This window comes from Prionailurus viverrinus, chromosome A1 (genome assembly GCF_022837055.1).
Source record: "Prionailurus viverrinus isolate Anna chromosome A1, UM_Priviv_1.0, whole genome shotgun sequence".
NCBI classification, from domain to species: domain Eukaryota; kingdom Metazoa; phylum Chordata; class Mammalia; order Carnivora; family Felidae; genus Prionailurus; species Prionailurus viverrinus.
The window spans coordinates 50,219,482-50,243,128 of record NC_062561.1 but is presented as its reverse complement, the minus strand read 5'-3'; the positions used below and the strand labels follow the sequence as shown (position 1 = coordinate 50,243,128).

Below are 23,647 nucleotides of genomic sequence, written 5' to 3'. Positions count from 1 at the left end.
TATCTGACTCTGGTTTTTGACTGCTTTGTCTTATAACAGTGTACTGTTATTTTTCTTGTTTCTTGTCTTATAATTTTTGGTTAAAAGCTATACATCTTGTGGAAGAGCAAACTGAGATAAATACTACTTATGCCTGAGAATGGGCATGTCCCTTCTGGTAGGCCTTAATGTGTGGAACTGAATCAATCTAGTCAGGAGTTGAGCTGTTTGGGTTTTATTTGGCGATGGTTAACCTTACCAACCTACCACCTTAAAATTCATCTACCATTACCCTGTGCTTAGGGTAGCAGCTGGGTTGTTCGACGCTTTCTTTTTCAATGTTCTTGTTCCACTGACAGAGGATTTTTCTCAGAGCCTGTGCTCAGAGGTTTTTCTCCTTGTTCTTGCTCACTCTCAAACTTTTGACATTTATTGGTGCATGCTGGTCTTTAATGGTGAGATGATAGAGACATTCTTTATTGTTCTGGTTTAGCCATTGGCTCTACCATTATAGGTAGGCTGTTTGTCCCTGAATATCAAGAATCAGGCTTTCCTCCTCCAGTGATTTGTCTCATAGATTTCTGCCCCTCCCCCAAGGGGTGGTTTTTATCTATTCCCTTCCCCAAAGAAAGTTTTTTTGTCCTAGCATCTTTAGGTTTTGCTCTGTAGAGAAGAATCCAGACTTGGTGCCATAACCAAAGTAGAAACTGCTCCCTTCCCCAGGTTTGCACCTTAGAGCTCTCTCTAGTCTTGTCCCTAGTCTATCTCATAAGCATCAGTGAGGCTGGTGGAGTGAATGAGAGCTTCCCTTTTGGGACTGCTTATGGTGATTTTGTAGTCTTTTAGAATCCAAAATTGCTTAAAAAATTACTTACTTCATTAAAATTATTAAAAATATCAACATGTGCCAGACTTTACCATTGACTCTACATCCCCTCTGCTGTGTAGGCAATGCAGCAGTATAGGGTGACTTCATATAGAACACTTCACATGTAATAACAAATCTATCTCTTCATTATATAATATTCAGGAAAACCTAGAACAGACTTTTCAGAACCCCAGGCATTTCAAAAGCAGCTTAAATGTTTTGCTCTTCACAAAGAACCCTTAGGAATTTAATAAATTATTGTTGCATGAAAGATTTAGGCATAAACACTCATTTTCAGAGATTTTTAAGCATTCTGATTCTAACTTAAATCCTGTCAGAGTCAAAAATAAAAGACAAAAAAATAAAAAATAATAAAATAAAATACAAACACAGAGTGGGTTTATTAGGACAGTGTTTTTTTTGGGGGGGGGGAGCTGGTTTTTTGTTTTTTAATATTTAGAAGCACAAGGACTTAGCTGACTTGCCCAAAGCATTCAACTAGTAACAGTCAAAACCAGAGGCAGAACACATGACTCCTGACTCTAATTTCAGTGTTTTCATTGCATACAGAGCCACTCACCCGTCAACTGTCAATTAATTTAGCTGATTCATAGAGGGAAATCTATTACTATCTCTATTTGTATTCCTCAAACACAATTCAAATGTTTCTGTTTTTAAACACTTATAGCTAGTTCAGAATAAACAAATAAAACAAAAATAAAATACCCAGGTCCTACAAAGCCAAATTATTTTTCCTTCACAGTTAATGTGCATGTCACTTTGTATGTGAGAATATGAGTCAACTACTCTTTAAACTGTTTAATAACAATAAAAAAAAATTAGAAATATCATGAAGGCTACAAAGAAATGATCTAAACCTTTAATTAAAAGGTAGAGGTTGTGTGCCTGTTTAAAAAGGATGTGTGTCTGTTTAAAACCTTCTTTCCATTAATGTACATGTCCCTGTGTGTATGTAAATGACAAGATTACTCTTTAAACTGTTTAACCAATGAATTAAAAATACTGTAAAGGCTAAAAAGAAATGATACACACATTTTTAAAAAGGGGGCCAAGGGTCTGCCTAAAAAATGCTTGTCTATTAAGTGTTTGGAAGGTTGTTGTAAGTGCTTAAATCTGAATTATTCTAAAATGCGAAAATAACTAAGTGATTTTGGCTTACACCCAAAACATTTTCTCATTTTAATAGGCATCCTGTTATTAAGAAAAATATCATTATAACCATGTAATTTTCTGAACATGAAGGGATCATTAGCTGGTAGATACTTAAAATAATTACTGTTTTCTGAAATATACACAATATGATAACCAAAAGACTGTGGTTAGTTTAAGGGGAAGATTTTATGTTTAATATAAGGAAAAATCTACTAAGAGCTAACTTAGATATAAGGGTAACAAAGAATAAAAGTATTCAGTACAACTAAGAATGGTCGCTTGTGATGCATTACATATTTGCATTAAATTATTAGCTGTGTTTAACTTTGCTCTTAGGATAAAAACAAAAATTTTAAGTGAAAAATCCTCCCTTTCTTCTTTTTTTGTTTTAGCAATTTTGAGTTATTTTGTTTTTCTGCCTTGATAGCATGGTCAGTACTTACTAGCTATGTGACCTTGGATGAGTTACTTCTTAGTCTTCCCATCTGTAAAATGGGGTAACATAGATCTTAAGGAATTTAGAAGATTAGAATAGGGGACACCTGTCCTTTAGTATAATGCCCACCATGTAAGATGCATTCAGTAAATGTAACCATCATTAAAGGAAGATGACAAACATGGTTTCAAAAGCAGTGAGGATTAAGATGAGTATATTTGGAAGCTAATAAGCACCTCAATTTCCATTACTTTCAACCGTAAATGACACTAAGAGTACAAAGAAAACTTCCTCAATTGACACTGTGGCACCCAAAGTGACGCCTAATGTCTCCAAGCATCCCCAGTCATCTCAGAGTGAGAGTTTTCTGGCTTGAGAACCTACGATATTTGTGCACCTCTAGTAGAAAACAATGTGCATTTTCTTTATAATATCTCCTTTCCTTCTACAGGGTAGAGTTGGGAATAAAATGCTGTAAAAAATTCAAATTCCACTTTTAAAAATAATTTTAGCTTCTTTATATGATCACTAGAAATCATGACTCCTTTTATTGACCTGTTGATAAAATATGTATTTGATCACAATTAAATTTAACAGTTATTTCCTGAATGTATATGTCCTTTCAGACCTCAGCAATATCGCTGAGTTTAAAATGGCACATGGAAAGAAAAAGTATGAGGAACTTCTCTAGGGCTGCCAAATGCTATGAAAAGAAGTTAAATTGTAAATGTGTGTGCATTCATGTATGAGTATGTATATGCACATGCATGGGAATATGTCCATATACGTAAAACTTGAAAAGTTTAAAATCACAACTATAAATTAATTCTAAATGGATTTCTGTAGATTTTTTTGGAAAGCTCAGTACAATATATCGGATTGCACTAAAGGTAAGGTCCAAATTTAAAATAGGAAAGTAAAACCATATTCATGCAAAAGATACAAACTTTCCTACAGAGTATCCATGTTTAGCTGGCAAAGAAGTCAAAGTGAAACATGGGCTACATATCAAAATACACAAAATATCACTACATATTCCATGGAAAATCTGCACAATGGCAAATGTATTCATTTTGTTCATCTAATAAATCAAGATGCCCACAGATTTCAAGCCATTCTTGAAAGACTTTTCCTCTACTAATTTAACAACTGTGTTTCCTCGCTTCAATTTACAATTCTCCATGTCAGAAATCTCTATCAATATAATGACATATCTGTACATGTTACATTAAATTCAAGCTTACCATTGTTAAGCTGGTCAAGCTAATTCCCAGATTTTTTTTTTAACAACGTGAGAACAGGTTCTCATTTATTACAAATGAAAAAATCTTAAATCCTAGCATCACCCCCTTCATTTTGGAAAGCTATGGTTTTAAACAAAACAAACAAAAACCTCACCATCTTCAAACCTAATCTTGATTCTATGTTTATTACTGAAGACATTTTTACACAGAAGGGTTACATTTAGTCAGATCTAAAAGAGTATACTCATTAATTCAGTCTAAGAATTTTCCTTCAAAATAAGTAATAGTTTAACATTGCTATTTCCAAAACCCTCAGCGTACTGAAAAATAATAAATAAGTTAAAAAGATGACGAAGAAGAAAGATAAGAGTATCTTAATCCATTTTAGGACAAAGCACTTAACCTAAGAAAGGGGGTAAAAAGTATAATCAGGATGGAGTAGTATTTACATTTCTTACCTTTCAACAACTAATTTAATCTATCTATACATTTTTTTCCAGTGATATTAGATAAAGAACTGATTACATGCTTGGAGACATGGTGTCAGTGCTTGAAAATACAGGAACAAAAAGAACCATTCCAATAACATTTTCCCAAATGTGACTAATTCTAATTTGTATTCCCTCCTTCCAACTCAGCTCCCCCATTCAACTTTACATATACTTTCAAAACATGCCTTTCTCTGGGTAATAATATTAAGAAGGAATGACAACAATAAAAAAGAAAAATAAGAGAAACAGAGGCAAAAGTATAAAGAACCAGGAGTTCCAGAGAATTTCTCAATTTTAAGAATGAAATTAAATGAAGCTGTCCAAAAAAAGATTTACCGTAAGTCTTACTGGAATGAAACAAAGAAAATGAGGCATGGAAAGTAAATGGAAAAAAAAAGTCAGAAAGTGCAATTTCAGATTTCCTAACAAAAGCGGGCTATATGGTTTAAAAAGCATACTTTGCATCAGAGTTCCATTTGTTTCCATCTGATTCTTCTAAGAATATTAGAAACTTAAACTTTATGTTGTATAAGAAGTAAGTTTCTTCCTAACAGGTTTAGCTTCTTTCAAACATGGGAAAGAAGAAAATAAATCCTTAAAGAAGAGAAATAAATGTAAGCACTTTAATTTACTCTAACATAATCAAAATCACTCAAAACTGTATTGAAGAGCAAAATGAAGCCATGCAAAGTATATTTATACACTGAATTAAAATGAGACTTGACACTGTTTTCCTCCACTGACAGTCTGCATTGATAGGACCAAGCCAACCAGATACACATACATGCATGCACACGCACACACGCATGAATACACACACACACACACACACACACACACACACACACTTTATCTTTGACTGTGTATACATATATGAACACATACTTAAAATCACAATTTATCTACTTCTTACCTAACAAACTCCCACTTAATGGACAACACTAAGCAAAACACATTATTACGTATTTCATTATAAATAAATTATAATTCAATGTCATGATTTAAATTCCTTCTATAAAGTTTTAGTAAAGAATTCTGAAGTATCTTTAGCAATCAAACATATTCCCTCTATCACACATGGTAAAATTTAAAAACAGAATTCAACACCGGTAAGGGTTACTTTTGAGATTATCTCCACTGAAGTAAGAGATCCTGAAAGACACAAACTACGTATTATTCACCTTTGTACGTACATCTCCTAGCCCAGTGCCTGGTACTACAGGTACTCAAACAGGTTACTTAGTTGATCAAATGAAAGAAAGACAATTTGGGGCGCCTGGGTGGCGCAGTCGGTTAAGCGTCCGACTTCAGCCAGGTCACGATCTCGCGGTCCGTGAGTTCGAGCCCCGTGTCAGGCTCTGGGCTGATGGCTCAGAGCCTGGAGCCTGTTTCCGATTCTGTGTCTCCCTCTCTCTCTGCCCCTCCCCCGCTCATGCTCTGTCTCTCTCCGTCCCAAAAATAAATAAATGTTGAAAAAAAAAATTAAAAAAAAAAAAAAAAGAAAGAAAGACAATTTTATTTTATATAATAAGAAACTTAGAAATATTCAGCCCTTTGATTCAGTAATTCTACATATAGGAAACTATCTTTAAAAAGAGAACGTAGGGGCGCCTGGGTGGCGCAGTCGGTTAAGCGTCCGACTTCAGCCAGGTCACGATCTCACAGTCCGTGAGTTCGAGCCCCGCGTCGGGCTCTGGGCTGATGGCTCGGAGCCTGGAGCCTGCTTCCGATTCTGTGTCTCCCTCTCTCTCTGCCCCTCGCCCGTTCATGCTCTGTCTCTCTCTGTCCCAAAAATAAATAAACGTTGAAAAAAAAAATTAAAAAAATAAATAAATAAAAATAAAAATAAAAAGAGAACGTAGAATAAATACTTGGATAAAGAAAGACATTCAGTAAAGTTACCATTTTAACTTGAAAAACTGAAAACAATACAAACATCAAAAGTTAAAAAAAAAAAACCTGGAAAGTAAATTATGGTTCATTCACATAACAGTAGACAGCCACATAGAATTTTTTATGAAGAGGTCTTGATGAAACAAGAAAATGCTCATGATAAAATGTAAAGAAAAAAATTCCCACAAAATTCTTTGATCTTAACTATTTTAAAGATAAATTTTTTAAAAAAGATTGGAAGTGAATATATGTAAGTCAAAAAGCACTTTCCACTTTGGCATGTTTATTTAAAACCATAAATAAAACAGTAGTGTCATTTCTATTACTTTTCACGGTTGTGATAAACTTGAATGGAAGGCTCTGAAAAGTACGATAAATGTATTATTTTGTAAAAAGTTAAATAAACAATAAATCATCAGGAGAGCTCTACTCCTATCTGGACTAGCTCCTAGACTAACATGGACAAAAGACAAACTTTTAAAATTGCTTTTTTTTTAAAATTTTTCAAATATTTTGGGAGAAACTGCTTTTTAGGTAAGCATCAATGAAGTAAAAGTAGAGTTTAAAGGCAAATTAAACCTTTCTGGATTTTTTTTTCTTTTCTTCACCTTGGACTTGGCAGATTGCTTCCATTACTGACTGTATCACTGACACTTGTTCACAATTTTAACAACACACAATTTAAGTTCCTCATATCCCATTGTTCTTTTATCTTAAGTGAAAAACGAAAGCAATAATTTTCAGTTTGGGTTAATGAAACTTAAGTGAAGTGGGGCTACTGTCCAAATTTCTGGATTAGCCAAAGGCTGCCTGACGATCATGGTGGGATGATGGGATGGGAAAACCACATGAGTAAACAGACAACTGGTCTACAGAAACCTATTAAGTAAGCCAGTCTTCTGAAAATACCACTGTATTTGGGTGACTCAACTTACTGATTTCTCATTCAGGCTATAAATCTCTGCATGCACTAAGGCTCTGGGCTGCTCTACTCCCATGGACATGTTCTGACAGAGTAACAAAGATGTCCCTGACAACTGCCATTGCTATGACACTGTTATTACTGGCTTCTCTTCCCCCTCTACCCACTCTGTAAACACCAACATGCCCCGGGGATTTATTGTGGCCCGCCACCACTCCCCCTCTATAGAATTCTCAAGGCTCTAACTACTATCCAAATACAAAAGATTTCAGCTATCTCCCCATAGCATGAGGCTCCATATCCAACTTCCACACAGATGACCCATGAACTAAACTAAACACACCATCCTTGGTGGCTTCCTGTTGCCTATAAAATCCAGGCCCCCTCCTTGTCTGACTTCACCTTGTTAACTTCCTCCTCTGCTTCATCCTCACCTTCTTATAGCCTCATCCTCTGCCATTCGTATTCATTTTTCTGAATGCTTATAAAATAAAATTACCACCTAAAATTTATTGAAGGTCCATTATATGCCAGGGACTTTATATGATTAGCTCATCAATCTTCACAACAATCCCATAAGGTAGATGCTGCTGTCTCCATTTTACACTGAGGAAAGTATCTTGCCTAAGCTGCTAAGTAGTGGAGTCAGCATACAAACCTACATCCTGTGCTCCTTACCTTTGTATATGTAATTTCTCATAAATTCCTACACATGCCAAGCACTGTCCTGGGGATTCAAGGTGAATGGGACAAAGCTCATGGCACTTACAGTCTAATAAATAAACAGAAGAAACAAACAAGCAAAAAACCTTATTATAAATCATTTAAAAGTGCCAGGAAGAAAATAAACAGGATTTTGTGACAGAAAATTCAGAGGTGGATGTATATGAGAGTGATAAAAGAAACACCTCTGAAAAAATGACTTTTAAGGAGTGACCCCATGGATGAGAGGTCTATGCAAACAGGAGGGGCATTTCCAGGAGAGTACTGAGTCAGGTGGTGGTATACATTGAACTGTGTTCCCCCCAAATTCTAATGTTGAAGCCCTAACCCCCAATGTGACTATATTTGGAGATAGGGTCTTCAAGGAGGTAAATAAGGTTAATAATGGTAATGCTCTACCTTGGATAGGACTGGTGTCTTTAGAAGAAGAAGAGGAGATACAAGATATTGATCGATTGATTGATCCCTCTCTCTGTGTGTGTGTGTGTATATATATATATATATCTTTCTCTCTCTCTCTCTCCCTCTCTCCACATGCACACAGAGAAAAGGCCATGTGAGGACACGGTGAGAAAGCATCCATCTACAAGCCAGGAAGAGAGGCTCACCAGAAACCAACCCTGATGGTACCATATTGACTTCTAGCCTCCAAACTGTGAGAAAATGAATTTCTGTTCTTTAAGTCATCCAGTCTGTGATATTTTGTTATGGCAGCCCAAGCAAACAAAAACAAACTGGAAAGACTTAGGTGTTTCCCAGGAACTGACAAAAACCAGTGTGCTAGAATATAGAGAGCAATGGAGGTAATAATATGTCAAAGACTCTTCAGCCCATAGATGGTAGATGAACCTGAAATAAGATGATTACAAAAACAGTACCTGGTGCAAAAGGTTTAAGCTGGTTCATACTAGATTTGAAAATATATGCTATTAAGTTTTGTTCTCTCAGTGACTGAGAGTCAATAAAATAGTGAGTATAATATAGTAATTTTTTTTTTGAGAGAGAAAGAGAGAGCGTGAACTGAGGAAGGGCAGAGAGAGTGGAAAGAGAATTCCAAGCAGGCTCCACACTCAGCACAGAGCCTGATGTGGGGCTTAATCCTATGACTGTGAGACCACGGCCTGAGCTGAAATCAAGAGTTGGACACTTAATCGACTGAGCCAACCGGGTGCCCCTGGACTATAGTAATATATATTCCACCTTGGAATGCACAAAACAGCCCATACAACAAAGAACTGAACCCTTCCCAAAATGTTAATAGTGCGGTATTGAAGGACAACGGGTAATGGGTATGTCCTGTTTACCTAGGGGACTATGGAAAAAAACATTTTTTTTTTTTTAAGTTCTTACACCACTAAGGATAGTTCTGAGGGAATTTTGGTGAAATAATAAATATGTACTGTGCTCATGTGCAAGGAATAGTGCTGGATATTTTGGAGCATGTCCAAATGAATCAGACACCAATCCTAGGTCTAAGAGCCACAGTAAGGCAGACATGACACCACATTTCGTCAAAGCTAAGGGACCAGTGGCTATAAGATATGTCACTTTAGGGGCGCCTGGGTGGCGCAGTCGGTTAAGCATCCGACTTCAGCCAGGTCACGATCTCGCGGTCCGTGAGTTCGAGCCCCGCGTCAGGCTCTGGGCTGATGGCTTGGAGCCTGGAGCCTGCTTCCGATTCTGTGTCTCCCTCTCTCTCTGCCCCTCCCCCGTTCATGCTCTGTCTCTCTCTGTCCCAAAAATTAATAAAAAACGTTGAAAAAAAAATTAAAAAAAAAAAAAAAAAGATATGTCACTTTATACACAACTAACCAGGGGATACTAAAGAGTAAATTATGACATTAACTGCAAAAATAGACCCTAATTTCAGAGCTGTTAAAAGGTGAAAATATATACATCTTAAATAAATGAAAAAGAATATGAAAATAGCTAAATGCAAATAATAGAAGTCATATAAAGAGTCCATAAAGGGAATGGATTGCTTCATGCAGAAGGTAGTATTTAAGCCAGATCTTGAAGGATGTGTAGAAGTAGGAAGAGCAGAGATGAACAGAAGGAATAATTTTAGAAAAGTAAACTGCAAGAGGTAAAGCCTAGCAACAGTTAAGTGAAGGAAAGCAAGAGAGAAATATTTAACGAGAGAACACTGTTGAAAAGTTAGAAAGACAAGAGTTAGGAAAAGCTTGACTACAGCTAGGCTAAAGAGCCTGAAATTTATTGTATATGCCTGGGAAATGGTTCTCAAACACATTTCTTTTTTTTTTTTTTTACCCTGATACACTTTAGGGCTATAATACACAAAAAAATAGGGTTCACTCTAGCAAGGATTCTCAACTATGAAAGATGCAAAATGAACAAAAGGGATTAATTCTTCTGAAAGTAAATTTAGAAAAAGCTATTCAGAAAATCCTAACTTCTACCTCTACCTTGCCTTGAAAATCACTGTTTTCTATACACTAAAACACTTCAGAAAAATCCGAGTACCCAAATTAATTCAAGTTACATTTCAGGAAAGGTAATCCAGGAGAACTGTGTAAAAATGAATGAGTATTAGAATAAAGATTAAGGATTGACAATCTACATAAGAAGCTGATCTTCCAGGAAGAAGTTAAACAAATTTCTATTAAATTAGTGACAGTGGGGAAAACGTATGATGAAACTATTACAAGAAACAGAAAAAAATAAAGGAAAGAAAAGTTTAAAATACAATATAATAAGCTCAAACAAGGACAAGTGTATTCCAAAATACTGGGGGTCATTCAGGTGACGTCTAAAATACATCCAAGATTAGAAAAAGTGGAGTCAGGTCTGGAAAGAGCTGTGAACATCATCTAAAAAGAGTTATTGAAGGGGCGCCTGGGTGGCTCAGTTGGTTAAGCCTCCAACTTCAGCTCAGGAGGGTTCAAGCCCCATCTCAGGCTCTGTGCTGACAGCTCAAAGCCCAGAGCCTGCTTCAGATTCTGTGTCTCCCTCTCTCTCTGTCCCTCTCCTGCTTGCTCTCTCTCTCTCTCTCTCAAAACTAAATAAACATTAAAAAAAATTTTTTAATAAAAGGAGTTACTGAAGCCATAATATGGATAAAGCCACCAAAAAAAGGCAAGATAAGGTAACGCAAAGACAAATTTTTGAAGTAAACATGTATTAATGTTGCTTTATTACACTTAATTTTGCTTCATTACAAATAGCTATCTTCGTATTTTATAACAATCTCATGCTGATTATCGTCATTGCTAATTCTAACACTATAAATGTACAAACAAAAAAGCAAAGCAGAGTGAAGATTAAGAACATGCTTAGGATCATACAAAGCAATAAAAAAAAGGGAGTGTTTGATTAATCCACAATCTGGTGTTATAGCCATCTGGAGATAGTGTGTGTGTGTGTGTGTGTGTGTGTGTGTATGTGTGTGTGTGTGTGTATGTGTGTATGTGTGTGTGTATGTTTGTGCAAACTTGGTCAAAAAACAATAGTCCACACCTCTGAAAGTAGAACCTGAGACCAACCAAGAAGATATAATTATAGGGGGAATTAGTGTTCAAATTCTTAGATGGCTTTATTATAAACACTCAGTTATCCAGTTCAATCTATGAAAAACTGCAGTCATACCATAGTATCAAATTGTTTTCTCCTTAAATTTTTTTGCAGATAGTGCAAATATTTAAGACCAATATTTTTTTTTTAATTTTTTTTTCAACGTTTATTTATTTTTGAGACAGAGAGAGACAGAGCATGAACGGGGGAGGGGCAGAGAGAGAGGGAGACACAGAATCGGAAGCAGGCTCCAGGCTCTGAGCCATCCATCAGCCCAGAGCCTGATGCGGGGCTCGAACTCACGGACCGCGAGATCGTGACCTGGCTGAAGTCGGAGCTTATCCGACTGCGCCACCCAGGCGCCCCAAGACCAATATTTTTAAATCAGGTATTTTTCAAATGTGTTTTCAAGTACTCTTAATGCATAAAGGTAATATGATCTTTGTACACGAAAAACTATGGTTTCAAGTCCCAGATGGATAAGGAAGAAAATCTATAATTCTCTGGTGTTAACACTCAGATGTGCTATGAATTCACCAAACAACTTCAACTGAACTCTAATTCATCTTGCTGAAACACCTTTTGACACCCCTCCCACGAGCAGAAACATGAGGCTTAGAGGGAAGGAAAAGAAAGGAAGAGGGAATGAAGACAACCAAGAGAAAGAAAAAAAGAGGCAAGAGAAGGAGAGGAGAGGTGAGCCAGGTAAGGAACTAGCTACCCGAGTGAAAATGGTAAAAAACCATCATATTGCCCTGGAACAGATTTACTGAGCAAAGAGAATGACGCAGCTTTTTGCCACAGGTTGGGCATGACAGAGTCTTGGAAATCATACAGGCTCATCTGCTCGTACTATAGCACAGGTATTTTTCTCGAAACACTTGCACAAATCAGAGGACTCTAATAGGGAACGCAAACAGCCCACAACTTGCAATCTGTCTAAATGATCAGACAGACTGAGACAGCTGATATCAAAGTGCCTACTAATAGTTTACCAATATATGTTCTTGTGCTACTTCATGACGACTTTTACATAAGCAGATTCCTTCAAAGGAAAAAAAAGTCCAAGTGGTTTTCTAAAACTACATGCCATATGAGAACACTGTGGTTAGACTTACACATGGCAAGGAAAGTTTTGAAAAATGGGAAATACCTCAGTCTGACCTTCATGGGCACTGGTCTCATGAGTGACTCGGATAGCCTGTAATGAGAACACAAGGAATTAACAGGAAAAAATGACCGTGTCCAACTTTCTAAAAGAAAACAACAATGCTAAGTTTTAACATCGAAAGCTTTGTTAAAAAACAACAAATTAGAAGAAGTTTAGGAACAGTTTAGCATTACTTATTTAAGAATGATTTCTGAGTAACCAAATGAATTGCTGTACTTTCTAACCCACAAATCCCTGAAGACTTAGGAAACTGAATATTTGATTATTTGTAATTTCCAGGTGTTAAGTGGGAGTCATTTAAATTATTTGTTAGAACTAACACTTAACACTTTATTCAACTGGGACTAGAATAAAGTAAGCATCTCACAGATAGAGACTGAAAAAGCTGATCTCATCTGTTTCTCCAGGTTACATGCTCCTCTGCGGCTCTGGCTGTAGTTATGCTTAATCATGCAGCTTCAGTCAGCAGTTTAAAAATGTGGAGCAAAAAGCATGCATTTATCAGAAGCTAGAGATTTCAGTTTTCTGAACTTAAGAAAAAAAAAATGCCCTTACAGTACCCACTATTAGCAAACATGAAGAAAATGGGCAAAAGTAGTCATTTTCGGGTGAAAAGTACAACCTTTATGAATGGCAATTTGGCAATAAGTATCAAAGCCTTAAAAACATGCAAATTGTTTGATCCAGCAATTTCTCTTCTGGGAGTTTATGTATTTACATATAACTGTACATAAGTATATATAATTAAGGACATTTTCAAAGATTTAGCTACAATAATATACCTTGTAGTATTTCTTTAAATAGTGAATAAAGAGGAAAAGTATTAAATTACCAACAATAATTTATTGGTAAAATAAAATACTGTACAATGGAAAGCTATGCAGCCATTAAATGATGATGTCAAATATATACTTACTGGTATGGTATACGTTTGTGATAAGTTAAGTGAAAAAAGCAAGTTATAAAACAATATTACAGTGTGATCAACTTTTTGTTTTAAAAACTTGTGTATATACATATATACTCCCTATAAAAATATTAATAATGGCGGCTACTTCTTATTGGTAGGATTACTGGTGACTTTTATGTTGTTTAATTTACTTTTGTGTAAAATAAAGATGTTTTATGATCTGCAGGTTTTTTAAAGAAAAAACAATTTAAGATAGTCAAAGTAGGTAAGAATGCTAAAACATGATGAAATCAATGAATCTATTGGACACAAACTCTGTATAAGGCATTTTTCTAGTCAAATAATCTGTACATTATACTCCTTCTAATTCCAAAGAACTTAACATCTACCTAGTAGTGTTAATTAAAGTTTAAAAGTCCTTCAAAAGAAAAATAAGAGTCCAAAACCAGTAAGATTTAAATGTCATTCTAAAACAATTCTATGAAATGGTACAAGTAGATTATGTCTTCACACAGGCAAAAACATTACTAAGCTGATAGAATAGCTAACATATGATCTGACATCTAGCCTTAAGCCTTTGTTTTTTCCACTGGTCTTCAGCCTTGTTCCAAATTCCCAGTGAAACACACACAGGGCATTGGCAGGCATCTATTTACTATGGGGAGGGAGTGATAAGGAACAGTCAATCATAAAATATTTTAAAAATTTGTAAATCAAACTTTTTTTCTGTCATTCAGCTCTAGATGTAGAAAAGAAGTGGCAATTCATCAACATTTATGGATATTTCAGGTAATGGTACATGAAGTACAGAAGGTCTTTTTTAACGGACACAATAAAATCTATAATTGCTCAAAACTAAAGTTTCAAGACAAACATCCCAAAAGTATCTACAATCCCACAAAACTTTGCCTGTAAATGAGATCGAGACAGAAAGAAGGTACCGACGTCATAGTTCTCTAGGTATCTGGCTCGTTCTTCAGGGCTCATTGACACAGACTCCTCTAGGAATTTTTTCAAGGTTGATCCAGATTCTGAGAATATTAAAGAAGATAAAATTGAGAAGGTTTGTTATCTCAAAGACACTGATATATGAAAATACTAGAAGCATGCTCTTTTTTTTTTTTTAGATAAAAACCCTTTCACTGCTAAGTTGGGAATATAAGAATACTGGGATAAATGATAGGCTTTAAGGTTTTTGTGAAACCTCTTTTTATCAACATTATAAAAGAATGGGAAAGATTAATATTTCTTCTAACAGTATATACATTCCCACTAGGGGAAAAAAAGAAGAAAAAGAAAGGAAAATGCTTTATTTGATACTTTAAAAGAAAGAACCACAGCACCACCTACTGCTCAATAAGTCAACTCATGACTTCTGGTGGCTGGGGTTGGGGGGAGGTGATGGACAAGCAGTAATAAAAAATTATTTACCAAAGTGCATCTTCTCTTTATTGTTGGCAATAGCATGGATGAGTCCAATTGTTCCGCAGGCATTGCTGATTGTTTGCTTCATGAAATATACTGATGACGTAACATCTTGTCCCTGAGACTTTATTTTTTCCTCCTCCTCCGTTCTGAATACTTCATACTATTAAAAAAAAAGTCAATAGTCTACTTATGAAAACAATACGTTAAAAAGTACTCAAACACAAAACCAGGAAACTTCTAAATACCCATTAATGGGCATTTGGTTAACATACTACAGCATATCTTAATGGAATCCTATAAAGCACTTAAAAAAGAATAAAATAGATTTATATATTCTGACTCAGAAATCTGTCCATGATTATAGGGTGGTTCTAGGTCAATATATATTACCATGGTTCTCATTTATGTTTTTAAAAAATATACTTTATGTATGCATTGAAAAATCTGAAAGAGTATACAAAAATGTAACAGGTTATCTCTGCGACCATAGATTACTGAAGGACTTGTACCTCATCTTTAGAATAAAACACTCTTTTCTTTACATTTCTATATTGTTAAATCATACTGTACTAACAAATTCTTAGCATATTGTATTCATAACAAACGTTCACCATTATCTCTAATAACTGATTTAAAAACAATATGGGAATAATAAATGTCAGAAGTGTGTGCTCTACACCTGACTGCCTAAGCCCACATCCTGGCTCCATTATTACTTGCTGTGTGATTATTATTATTTCACAAGTTACTTAATGACTCTGTGTCTCATTTTCCTAATTGTAAAAAAAAGGTTAAAAAATAATAAAGAGGTTAAAAAATGAGTGATGAGAAGGAGGAGGGAGAGAGTAGAAAGATGATTTTATTGTTTTGTTCTATAATGTTCAGAATCCAATAAAGTAGGAAATCTGCAAACTATAGCCTAGTGGCCAAATCTGGTCCGCTGCCTGTTCTCATAAGAAAAGTTTTATTTTTGTATTGTCTATGGCTGTTTTCACACTAAAAAGCAAAGTACAATAGTTTTACCACAGACTCTGTAGGCCTGCAAAGTTGAAAATCTTCATTATCTGGCCCTCCACAGAAAAAGATGGCTGATCCTTGCAATTAAGGAGACAAATGATGTCTACAGTAAACCCATAATTCAGAAACTGCCTCTAACAACAAATGTATATATGCCTTAAAACATCATTTTTATGGGGGCACTTGAGTGGCTCAGCCAATTAAGCATCTGACTTCAGCTCAGGTCGAGATCTCATGACTCATGAGTTTGAGCCCCGTGTCGGGCTCTGTGCTGACAGTTCCGAGCCTGGAGCCTGCTTTGGATTCTGTGTCTCCCTCTCTCTCCGCCCCTCTCCCACTTGTGCTCTGTCTCTTTCTCTCTCTCTCTCTCTCTCTCTCTCTCTCTCTCTCTCTCTCTCAAAAAAAAAAAATAATAAACATTAATAAAAATAATAATTTTTATGAATTTGCTTCAAAATCAAATTTTTAATTTACATTTTCAGAATAAATTCTGAATCATTAATTCATTCATATGACTTTAACTGATAAAAACTGTAAAAGATTCAATATAGTAAGCTTATGCTGAAATGTTTATATGGTCCTACAGCTTAGTTTACCGTTGTTTAATATCAGTGTTCTTTGCTGACAAAGCAAAATGAGATTTGGCAACTTCTCAAGATTTAATATTTAAGAAGAAAAATCCTAAAATGACACAGAGCAAGCATAGGAGAAAAAGTTATTAACAGCAGACTAAAGTGAAAACACAGGGTCAAGAGACAAAAATATCAGAGAGAAATTTATAGCCTCTTCCCTTGCAATTCATTGGTGAGTATACACTACAATGAGGCACACATTTAAATCACCATAACTGACTTTCTTTAAAGAGTAACGAAGTATCCATGACAGTTCTTTTGGTATTAGTTTGCTTTAGCCATGTGCAATTACATAATCACTTTCTAAATCAGAACACAGAAGACTGAAACACTTTGTATCTCCTAAAACATCCACTAGATACCCTTTGAGTGACTTTAATATGTCCCTTATGAACTGAAATGGAAATATGCCAAATTGTAAGAAACAACCAAACATGGAAGATGCCATTATATTCTTCGCTTTAATATTTTAGAATTGTGGGTTTTTTTCTAACAATGGGTTCAATGACCTTTTCAGTACGGGTTATCCACTAAATGAAGAGTCCTACTGATAAGGACAACATGCTTTTTTAAAAACTGATGACCCACTACATGAAGGAGACCAAATCCAATTTATTCTTTAATAAGGAAAAAAAAAAAAAGGTAGGTCATACATCTCAATGTTTTGGGAAATTTCCAACTTGGACCATAAACTCACATTTGTATAACACCAACTAAGAAAGCCTAAGCTTTAAGCTTTTTTTTTTTCTTTTCTTTTTATTATTTTTTACAGTTGGGGTCCTGGGATAGCTATTGGCCTACTTTAGTAACAACAACAACAACAAAAAATGAGAATAACATTGGACTAAGAGAGTAAACTTAAGTGTCCTAACCCCTCCTCAAATTTCAGAATAATTACAACCTCACCATTAAAAGTAGTTTGGTCTAATAATGGATAATCACTAAGAAATTAAGAACTTTGAATTCTATATTACAAACAGCAAATATGAAGAAATATCCCTTCTTTTTAAAAATTTTTTAAATTTATTTATTTGACAGAGACAGAGATAGTGCGAGAGGGGGAGGGATAGAGAGAGGAAGACAGAGAATCCCAAGCAGGCTCTGTACCACCAACGCAGAGCCTGACGTGGCATGGGGCTTGAACTCATGAAACCATGAGATCATGACATAAGCCAAAATCAAGAGTCAGACGCTTAACGGACTGAGCCGCCCAGGTGCCCCAAGAAATACCCCTTCTTTAATTAAATAATTTGTTTGGTAGAACTTTAACTAGAAAAGAGAACTATTTCAGTATTTTTTGTTTATATTAAACTGAGGCTACTTAGTTATGGCATAAAGAAAATTATCCAGAAATTTCTAGGACTGAACAAAGCCTAATTCTTAATTTCTGTGAGACTTGGCTCCATTTATTCCTGAAAAATACCATGGCCTGAGCATGTATATGAGAAAGTCACCAACACTTCTCCCACATCTTCCCAAACATTCACTTCTTCATCTTTCACAGCTACTAAGTTCATCCTATTGTTAAGTTTAAAAATAGAAATCAGAAGGATATAGTCTCAAAAGCTGTTTCACAATGAACTTAAAAATGTTGGTTTCAAAATGCATATATCTATATGACATTCTAAGAAAAGGCTGAAATATGGAGATTTGAAATTAAATATCAAACTCTAAAAATAGGTAATTATAATCCCCAACACATCCTAAACCTGCCAATTAAGCTGTTTAAACTTAATGATTTCCACATATATCAAGTTTATTCTGAAAATAATGTAACCCCTATCATTAATTATACCTTCCTCCTTAAAGACTTGTTTTTAATTATGGATTGGAAACAATTACACATATACTTAAAATGTGAATATTATTTATTTATACCTTCTCTAAGACAGATTTAAGATTATTCTAGTACTTAACATTCCTAAAGTATATACATCAAAATGTGACTAAATGTGATACCGAAACACACTGAGGCAAACTAATCATATTTTATAAAAGAAGAAAACTACCCAAGTTTAAAAGTCTAGGGGCGCCTGGGTGGCGCAGTCGGTTAAGCGTCCGACTTCAGCCAGGTCACGATCTCGCGGTCCGTGAGTTCGAGCCCCGCGTCGGGCTCTGGGCTGATGGCTCAGAGCCTGGAGCCTGTTTCCAATTCTGTGTCTCCCTCTCTCTCTCTGCCCCTTCCCCGTTCATGCTCTGTCTCGCTCTGTCCCAAAAATAAATAAAAACGTTGAAAAAAAAAAAATTTTTTAAAGTCTAATTCAGGGCTTTATTGTGAATTTATAAATCAAAATCTAAATATCAGCTCTTTAATAAAACTAAGTTTCTAAGATGTCCTTTATGTTTTTAATTTTAGAGAGAGAGAGCATGTGAGTGGGGGGAAGGGAAAGAGGGAGAGGGAGAGGGTGAGGGTGAGGGTGAGGGAGAGGGAGAGGGAGAGGGAGAGAGAGAGAGAGAGAGAGAGAGAGAATCCCAAGCAGGCTCCACACTCAGCCCGATGTAGGGCTTGATCCAAGGACCCTGGGATCATGACCTGAGCTGAAACCAAGAGCTGGACAGTCAACCGAATGAGCCACCCAGGTGCCCCTAAGATGTCTTTTAGATATCCTCATATTTTTTAAAAATTGTAAAAATGTTTATTTACTTTTGAGAGAGAGAGACAGAGCCCAAGCAGGGAAGGGGGAGAGAGATGGAGACACAGAATCCAAAGCAGGCTCCAGGCTCCGAGCTGTTAGCACAGAGCCTGACGCGGGGCCTGAACTCACAAACCATGAGATCATGACCTGAGCCAAAGTTGGACGCTCAACCGACTGAGCCACCCAGGGGCCCCTAGATTTCCTCATTTTATGCAAGAAGGGAGTCATTTATTCTTAAAGCAGACCATGTTTTTAACTCAACATTGAAAGAGAACATTACATTTACCAGAGACTTCATCTCAGTTAACAAGTACCTTTTCTGTAATAGGGAAGAGAAGTAACACTGCACACACTGGTCTTGGTACCATGCTAAGAAGTTCAGGATCCATTCCATATACATCAACAAACTGCCAGTTAGGATGTAGACCTAATTGTTTGAGAAACTGGTAAAAGTTGAAAACAAACAAACATTGCAACATTAACAGGGAAATAACATGTATTACTGCACATCTAATAAATAAAGTGAATGCAAGGTATACTTATTACTAATGTTCAGCAAGAAAAGTAAAGGTTTTCCACGAATAGGGTGAGAAGAGATAGCAATTTATTTATATCAATTAACAAACATTAAAAGTTTATATTAAGCAAAATCCTTTTCAAAATCCATTACTTTGGGATTAAACATAATAAGCCAGGACTTCACCAAACACATACAGCTTAGCTTGGTTGATATGTTAAACTCATTTTCACTACAATGACTTTTAAGAAGACATATTTTAAGTTCTCTCAAATAAACAATTATATTAGATGATCAACACAGTTTATCCTACTTACCAAAAATGACGCCTGAGGTTTAAAGATAGATATCACAAATTACATCAATGAGCAAAAAGTACATAAAGCCAAAATACATCAATAAGCAAAAAGTACATAAAGCCAAAAGAGTCCAAGTGATTATATGAATGCCAGAAAATGCTAGAAGTAAACTGGCTTCCTGACCTCTAGTACACAATGAAACCCACTCGACTTCACTGTCTCTCATACCTGGTAAAACGAGTATAACAGAAGATTAGTATTTTTTTAAACTCTTAAGATTTCACAGGAAAATAAAATGTCAGACCCTAATCTACTGCAGAGGGAAAAAGAAAAAGTAATGTGAATAATGTCAATTTCCCAATAAAGTCTTAATATATGTTTGTGTTGAATGAAGCTGATGATTTACAAAAGTACACCATCACAAAATAAGTTTTAGGTGAGAGGGGAAAAAAAGGAGGAGAGGAAAAAAAAATGTATTAAAAATGCATCATTTGGGGCGCCTGGGTGGCTCAGTCGGTTGGGCGTCCGACTTCAGCTCAGGTCACGATCTCGCGGTCCGTGAGTTCGAGCCCCGCGTCAGGCTCTGGGCTGATGGCTCAGAGCCTGGAGCCTGCTTCCGATTCTGTGTCTCCCTCTCTCTCTGCCCCTCCCCCATTCATGCTCTCTCTCTGTCTCAAAAATAAATAAAACGTTAAAAAAAAATGCATCATTTCTTACCTCAAGAATATATTATAAGTTATCTACCAGTCTAACACTATCTGAAGTTTGAAACTAAGGTGCCTTGAGTATTTCTCCTTGAAGAATGATCACATGTTCCTGGACCATCAATTGAGATCTTATAAAACCAACAGAAAGCATGTTATGTCACATGAACAGTGCCATTAATCTCACACAGTCAGGTTCTGTAAGAAAAGACTTTCCCAGTTAAAGGGCTACTTTCCATCACTCTGCTTCTCGGCCTGGCAAAGAAACTCTAACGATAATATGGTTGGTCAAAAATAAGGTCCTAGATAGGTTTAATAAGAAATATATTGAATTAAAAGACTCTTGGTAGAATGTACTCAACACCTATGAGTTTAAGTCATATGCTTTCCAAAGTCTGAGGCCACAGAAATCAATGGACTCTTCTATAGCATACCTATTCTTCATCTGATTCTACACTTTTAATAAAGGTCACTCAAGTACTCCAAACTACTTCCCTCTCTGTTCTCCACTTTCTCCAAAATCCTTAGTCTATGCCCTTCTCTATATTCAATTTGATCTAGAAACCAGAAAGAATTAAAACCGACCCACAAGTCAAGGGAAGGAACTGTGTCTTAATCATCTTTTTAATCCCATCGCCTAGCACTGTACCTGGCTAACCCAAAGACACTCAAGTTTTATTTGTTGAACTGAAGATCACATCCCTATTTTAACAGATAATCTTGCCATCTGTATGTCTATGGATGTCCATTAAGCTATATTTATCATGAATATTTAAAACATATTCATTTGGTGGCTCAGTCGGTTGAGTGTCCAACTTCTGCTCAGGTCATGATCTCATGGTTCATGAGTTCGAGCCCCGCATCAGGCTCGCTGCTGTCAGCTCGAGCAGGCTTCGGATTCTCTGTCCCCCTCTCTCTCAAAATGTAAATAAATATATTTTTAAAAATTTAAAATATATTCATTTGTATTTATGTCATGTTAAATAAGGAGGAAAGATATATTTGGCTTCTAATCGAAAACCAGGCATTCATTTAATCAACACAGAACACTGCCTGCCCAGTCTATAGCCATACCACCCTGAAGGTGCCCTGGTCTCCTCTGAGCTTGGAAGCTAGGGAGGGTTGAGCCTGGTTAGAACCTGGATAGGAGAATACTATCTGCCTAGGACTGAAAGCTCTAAAGGGAAAAGAATCATAAATCCTGATAAGAGGATTTAAATTTGTTAATTTTATACACCCCAAAAAGTCATACTGTCATAAAATTATAAAACAGCATGGTACACGTAACAGAGAAACACATCTGTGCTGCAAACTGGAAGTAACAGTGAAACATTTTAGGGACAGTCTTACTCCAGGTCAGCCAAAGCTATGAAGGATGAAAAATACTAAGATCCAAGGCAGCCACTGTAGAAAGAATGATTAGTAACTGAGGAATGAATGACTACATTAACATAAAAATGGCTACATTTTAACTGGAATCACACTTAAATTTTTACTCATACTGCTAATCTCAAAGAGATTGACATAAAAAAGCCAATCAATATCTATCAAGTACATTTGTTGCATCCTCTGATTCCGGATTGCTGTAAGATTCACACAGGAAGTCATCTATGAATGAAAAAACAAAAGCAGCTATTAATAGTAACTACCTCTGGGAAGTGGAGAAAGGGTGGGGAAGAAGGTCTTCAACTTTTACTTCTCTCTTTTTTTTTTTAATCATGAAGCTGTCCTACTTTGATAATTAAACAAACGCATCTGTGTTTAAAATTATCCTATGTAAATAGAGAATGATTGGAAGGAAATTCTCTAAAATATTGACTGCTTAAAAATACATACATACATACATACATACATACATACATACATAAAAATATTGACTGCAGTTAGCTTGGGTGATGTGAACTCAACTTCTTATTTTCCAGTTTTAAAAAATGTGTTATTTTTATAATAGTTATATGTAGTTTGTAAGTTATAAAAATCTATAGAACTGATACACATGTTTTAGTTAAATTTACAAAACTGGGAGAAAAACTCAAAGTAATGACCTTAAAACTATTCCAAAAAAATTTCTCCAGACTACCCACAGAGTATTCTGTATATGCATTTCCAAAGCCATCTCGACACAATAGAAGCATGCAGTTTGCATCAAGCAGGATAAAAGGACTTACAACCTAATACCAATCTGGCCTTTCTAAACATTGGGTAATAACAAAATTCTGACCGATTAGCCCACTAAATTTTCACAATGCCACTGTAATTTTGGCCAATCAAGAAAAATGAGTAATTTAGGATATGTGCCCTTAAAATATGAGGCAACTTTTTTTTTTTTTAATTCTATGGTCCAATGATAAATTTTTCCACCAAATAAACACCATTTAAAATTATTTGTAAATATTTTTAAAAAGTGTCATGTATCAGAAAGCATGCTAGAAGCTTTAATATACTTCACCTTTACTGCAAGGAGCAAGGTAGCTTTTATTAGATCCTTTTACCAATGAGAAAACGGAGTCTGGGAGATTATAGCATTGTTCAAATTCACATGGCCAGAACCCATGCGCAAAGCTCCAGGCTGCTCTCATCCCTATTTACTTTTCTTTCACTGAAGTATCTTCTTTTATACGGTGTTCTCTAACTTTAGCCACAATGAACAAAGAGTCTATAACCACCTCTTCCCTCCAGGTCTTTGCACACAAACTAGACTTCTCTACCTGAAAAACTGTTACCCTCTGCCCCTAACTTACAATGAATTCTCCCTCCTTTTTTAGATGACAGTCAAATAACAAAAACTCTGATTTTGTAAATTTAAGAAAACAGAAAAATAACATTCACTTTCCTTTCAAATTTGTTTTAAGCCACTTTTTCTGGTCTTTAATGGCATGCTCAGGGCAGTGACAGACTCCACCTTATTACTCATTTGTTAATGATTTAGATTGTAACAGAAATTATGCTTATTTAGTACTTGATATTACTACTAATAAATATATATAAGCAGTAATTGCTAGAAGAAGTAGAGAGTAACTAGAAGTTAAATGAGAATAATTTTTTTTTATCACCTAACTGATTTTATTCTGGG

The 23,647-nt window shown here is 35.7% G+C and overlaps 1 protein-coding gene across 2 annotated transcripts in view; it reads right to left on the bottom strand.

Moving 5' to 3' along the window:
- The window catches only part of UCHL3 (ubiquitin C-terminal hydrolase L3), a 44,304-nt gene that overhangs the window by 17,044 nt on the left and 3,613 nt on the right, over positions 1–23,647 (bottom strand). For both annotated transcript variants that reach the window (XM_047854581.1, XM_047855290.1), the window contains exons 3-6: positions 19,369–19,497; positions 14,773–14,929; positions 14,287–14,372; positions 12,414–12,461 (exon numbers count right to left, since the gene is read on the bottom strand). In XM_047854581.1, coding sequence (XP_047710537.1) covers positions 12,414–12,461; positions 14,287–14,372; positions 14,773–14,929; positions 19,369–19,497 — 420 coding nt within the window. The remainder of the gene's footprint in view (positions 1–12,413; positions 12,462–14,286; positions 14,373–14,772; positions 14,930–19,368; positions 19,498–23,647) is intronic.